Genomic DNA, 5,056 nt, shown 5'->3' on the forward strand with positions numbered 1-5,056 from the left:
CAAATTGATAGCTTTGTACAAAGAAGTGTTCAACAAGTACTACTATTGAAATATTGGAAGAACTAATAATTCTTCGCAAAAAGACCTCACTTTAAAATTGTCTCCTAAATCCACAAAATGTGTTTTAGTCGGCCTTGGATACGTGTTTTAACTATACTAAGTACTGACAACAAAATGATATGAGAGGTTTGCTATTCTATGTCTTGCTAAACTTTCAATTGTTGCAATTTGTGAGGGTAAACAAAGTAGCTGCTCCTTTTAGATCATGATCCTGAGCTTGTTGGATGGAACCATCATCTTCTTTTAATGTCGCATTGTCTATCCTTAAGGTGACTTCATCACTGCAAATGTTTATTTGAATTTCAATAAGTGCCGAAAAAACACAGAAGGAAAATGTGGAAACTTGCTAACCTTAAGGCTTAAACAATGATTACATGCTAACCTCAATTTTTATATGGGAAAAATATCCACGAACTACGCCGTTCCAACAAGTACAATTATTTTTATTTTTATTAATACAATTATAACTATTTTCATGTTGTAAAACACTGGTTGATCTTAAAAATGGATATTAGAAACGATTTCCTGATGCTTAAATAAGTTCATGTCTTTAAACAATGAAATGTAAAAATGTTTTAAAGAATGTTGCAATTCTTTGATTAGATCTAACATGCCCAAGGACATGAGATCTTCCCATGGTGTGTTTCATGCCATTTGAAGACACTAGTTATCATATTAATAAATAAAAAAAACTGTTAAAAAAGCTAAATGAAAAGGCCAATACCAAATGGACAATATATTTCAAATCCAAAATGAGAACTTATTCACATAAAACCAACATTTATTGATAGCAAAATAACTTGGGAGAGTTTTTACATTCAAAACGAAATTGGAGTTCTTGATTATCTTTCGGGCCTAGCCTCTGAATATTATTAGAAAACAACAATATATCTTCCCTTACAACACATCATCACAAATAGTTGAACAATCATGAAAAACACAAATAGACCATCCATCCATCCAAAAATGAGATGGATAATCTAATCACGACGATAGGAGTAATTGTGTCAATGGTACAAACCTCCTTGCGATTAATTCTTCCGGCTCGAACTTAATCTCATTTCTTTCACAAGATACATCAAAAACCGGCTTAACATCATCGCATTCACTGTCTGGGCCATGCTTATTAACGTGCAAAGACGACAATGTTGATGCAGAATCTTGGACGGTCGTCCATGCATTGACATCTTCTTGCAAATGATTATTAACAACAAAGAACTGTTCTTGTTGAGGCGGTCCAAGATAATGGTATTGCAATGCATTATTGTATGAACTCAAAGGATCTACACCGACCATCTCACAGTTGATTGTAGGATCTGTAGCCTCTGACATTTGCTGTTGATGAGCTTGGGCACGACATATAGCAAGTTGATGAAGAACAATGTCAAGCTCGGCCTTGTTATATTCGATCAAGCGTTGCAACTCGCGTATGATCCTGTAACATCCACCAACAGGGTCATTGGCACGAACATCCGATTGGAAAATAATGGTGCGCATGGCCTCGTCCTTGTCGGGTTGATTAAGGTTCTTGATGATCTTGGTGATGTTGCTGACACCAAACAATTTATGGGCGTTGAGGAATTGTCTTTGGCGATCGTGAGGGAAATAAGGGGCGAGAATGCAGTCAGGAGCGCACTTCCTGCGCTGGTACTTACATGCAGCGCAAGCTTGGGTGGTGCCGTTACCATGTCTTGTGGTAGTAGTAGTGTTATTATTATTAATGTTCATGGTAGGTTTTTGTTGTTGTTGTAGTTGTTTTTGTTGGTAATTGGGAGCTAAGGGGTGAGAGATATCGACTGCGTTTCCGGCGGGGGTGCTTAGGTGCAGTTTTTTTGGCTTGATGGGGGCTTTGTTTTCTGGTGTTTTCTCCCTTATTTTCTCGTAGGAAAAGGAGAAACAAAATGAGAGATGGAGAGAAATGAAAGGAGAGACAGACAGATATATTAGAAGAGAGAGAGAGAGAGAGAGAAAAAGAGATCCTAACAAATTTAGTTGTACATAGCGATATTTTTGGGATGTGAATTTGGATTGGTGATGGGAATGTGACTACGTGAGCTTTGCTAATGTCTTGAGATGGGGTGTTTTAGATGTGTTTTGAATATTTCAACTAATAATAGGACAATATTTAACCTCTTTATTTTTAGTAACTTTAACGCAAAATGGATGACTTTTGGGTATTTAAAGGGGAAAAAATATATTGTATGAGAAACTACCATTCTCATTAATTTGACCCACTAGAAAGAATGTTAAAAAAATATAAATAAATCGTACGCGTAATTCTATTTTTCACAAGAAGGAGAAATGAAGTCATCTTATGATAGATAACGCTTACAAAGTCAATAACTGAAATGCAATCTAAAACACAAACTAAATGAATCATTCCATGAAGTTTTCAATGGTTATGCTCTCTCTCTCTCTCAATTTTTTTATAAAAAAAAAAAAAATTGTATTTGCAATGAGCATTAAATTTTCAATAATACTACGAACACACCTATTTTCACAACTTATTTAAGTGGTTCATTATGAGCAGTGATGAAGTTAGAAATTTTTTTTAGAGGTGCCAAGTTAAATGTATAATAAAAAAAATAAATCAAAATAATAACACACACACATACATACATACATATATATTTATATATAATATTTTTTTTGATAAGCATAAAATATTTATTTATTGCTTATATACGTAATGTTTGTAATTTTTATTTAACATATGATATTTTCTCACCTACACAAACAAATAAGTTTTTACCTTTTTGCCAAAAAAGAAGAAGAAGAAGAAGAAGTAAGCCTTGACATGCCTAAAAACATACAAATCAATTTAATATAAATAAAATATAATTAAATTACGTATGGTATACATTAAATACAATTTAATTTATTTTTCTCATAAAAAAAATACAATTTAATTTAATGAGTTATATATGACATTTTAAAAAAATTATTTATGAATATGAGTTATCTATGGCATAAGAATAGTTAGTCGATTATGTAAAGATTGGCGTGTTCTTAGATTTATTTTAAAAGTTTTCTTGCACAAGAATCTTATTAATATATAGATATATTGATGGGTCAAAACGTCTTTTACTAGTTTTGTTTATGCGTGGATAGATGTGTGAGTCTACTACTATGATTGAAGAGTGTAGGGCTGTCCAAGGACCCACCGGACCGACCAATCCGGTGCTGCCGACCGGAACCCGACCCGCCGCCGACCAAACCGACTGCTCCGGCGGTTGGGGACGGATTTGATTCTCCAAAATCCGAGATCAACGGGTCGGAGGTCGGATCTCCTTCTCTCAAATCCGAGAAACCCGATCCGACCGCCTATCATTTTTCCGGCAAGATTTGAGATTTTTTTGGGAAGATTTAAGCTAGATCCGGCGAGATTTCGCTAGACCTAGCCAAGATCTTGCTGAAAATGACCAAGATCTCGCTAGATATGGAGAGATCGGTCGGATTTCTACCGTTTTTCAAAAAAAATTCGCCGGAGTTCTGCCGTTTTTCATCTTTTTTTTGCCGGATTCTCGCTGTTTTCCAAATAATCAACCCCGACCGATCCGCCCGAACTCTGTGGAAGCTCCGACCCATCCGATCCGATCAACCCTCCGGTCGGCGGCGGGTTAAAATTTGGAAGACCCGATCTGGTCGGGTCAGTTCCGGGTTGGGCACAAACCCGACCCGGACCGACCCGTGGACAGGCCTAGAAGAGTGATATATTAAGATCAAACAATAGCTAGCTAGCTAAAATTGAATAATCAATACCAAGCTTTAGTTTTGAGTTTTATAGGAAATTTAAAAAGAGTCAAGTTCCATACTAGAATTTTTTTTAGAGGGCCAAGTTAAATATATAGTAAAAAAAATTAAATCAAAATAATAACACACACACATATATATATATATATATATATATATAAAATAATATTTAAAATTCTCTATCTTTCACTGATTTTGCTTTTCCCAGANCTACAGAACAAGTCTAATTAGGTATTGGGATAAGGATTCAACTGTAGGTTGGTATAAGGTATTGAGATTTCTTTACTTGTAACTGCTTATTTTGATAATAGTAGAATTTCGAGAGTAGTAACCTGAAAATCACCCGGTGGAGTTTTTGCTGTTAGGTTTTCCTCATTCATAAATAAATTACCGTATTATTTATTTTTTGCTGCATAATTAGTTTATTGGTGATTTGTTTGTGCTACCACACGTTTGCATGTTAATTAACTTAATTAATTCATTTGGTTAAATTAATTGGTTAATTTATCACAAGGGGTCAATTTGTTTTTTCCCTATCATGAAGATATAAACCTAAACCTTTGCCCCCTCATCTCACATGAATTTGTACTTATGAGTGACTATTACACCAAGGAGCTAATATCTCATGTGCCAAGCGCATGAGAGATTTTTCCTACACCAAGAGTACGTGGTAGTGAGTCAAGTTGCTTTTAATTGAAACATGACAACCTCTTAATAAAGTCTGAAAATATTTATATCGGTTTTGTTTATGATGTAATAGTAGGTAATAAAATTACTTTAATCTTTGAATTATAGAAGGTGTTGGATTGTTTATATATAATAATAATAATAATAATAATAATAATAATCTTATCACTATTCTTTGAAATTATATTTTTAAATGGTTGTTTTACTGTGGTGCAATTTGGTGCACAGGTCTTGAGGCCTTTTAGAACTTGAAATTGAGTGATGCATATGTCATTAGAAAGTTTGTAATACCAAATATTTGTTTAGGCTTTGGTTCTGGGATAAAACAATTGTTTAGGGTAGTTCCAAGGGTGCGAATGTGAGATTTACACGTTTTTTTGAGGTTTAATTAAATACATATTTGATGTAAATTTTTCTAAGTTTTGATCACACGGAACCCTCTGAAATAAATATTTTTGCATAGTTTTTTTAATTATACATCATACATGACCCACACGATATGTTTCTGATAAGTAAATAAAAATTTATTAAATGAAGTAGCCAGAAATATATGTTG

At 34.0% G+C, this 5,056-nt stretch overlaps 1 protein-coding gene across 1 annotated transcript; it reads right to left on the reverse strand.

Annotated features, from left to right (window-relative positions):
- LOC112040573 (LOB domain-containing protein 22) lies at positions 1-1,907 on the reverse strand. The gene is made up of 2 exons (XM_024073467.2): positions 1,082-1,907; positions 1-341 (listed from the first exon to the last, which is right to left on the reverse strand). Exons 1-2 carry the CDS (start codon positions 1,786-1,788, stop codon positions 215-217), a joined length of 834 nt encoding a protein of 277 aa, XP_023929235.1. The 5' UTR covers positions 1,789-1,907; the 3' UTR covers positions 1-214.
- Positions 1,908-5,056: the final 3,149 nt, after the last annotated feature.

This window comes from Quercus suber, unplaced genomic scaffold (assembly GCF_002906115.3).
Source record: "Quercus suber isolate HL8 unplaced genomic scaffold, Cork oak 2.0 scaffold_171, whole genome shotgun sequence".
NCBI lineage: Eukaryota > Viridiplantae > Streptophyta > Magnoliopsida > Fagales > Fagaceae > Quercus > Quercus suber.

Excerpts from the sequence above, each read along its gene's own strand:
- LOC112040573 (XM_024073467.2), bottom strand. The coding sequence starts at position 1,788 with ATGAACATTAATAATAATAACACTACTACTACCACAAGACATGGTAAC. Across the intron at positions 342-1,081 it reads GAAGAATTAATCGCAAGGAG|TGATGAAGTCACCTTAAGGA; the intron begins GTTTGTACCATT and ends AAACATTTGCAG.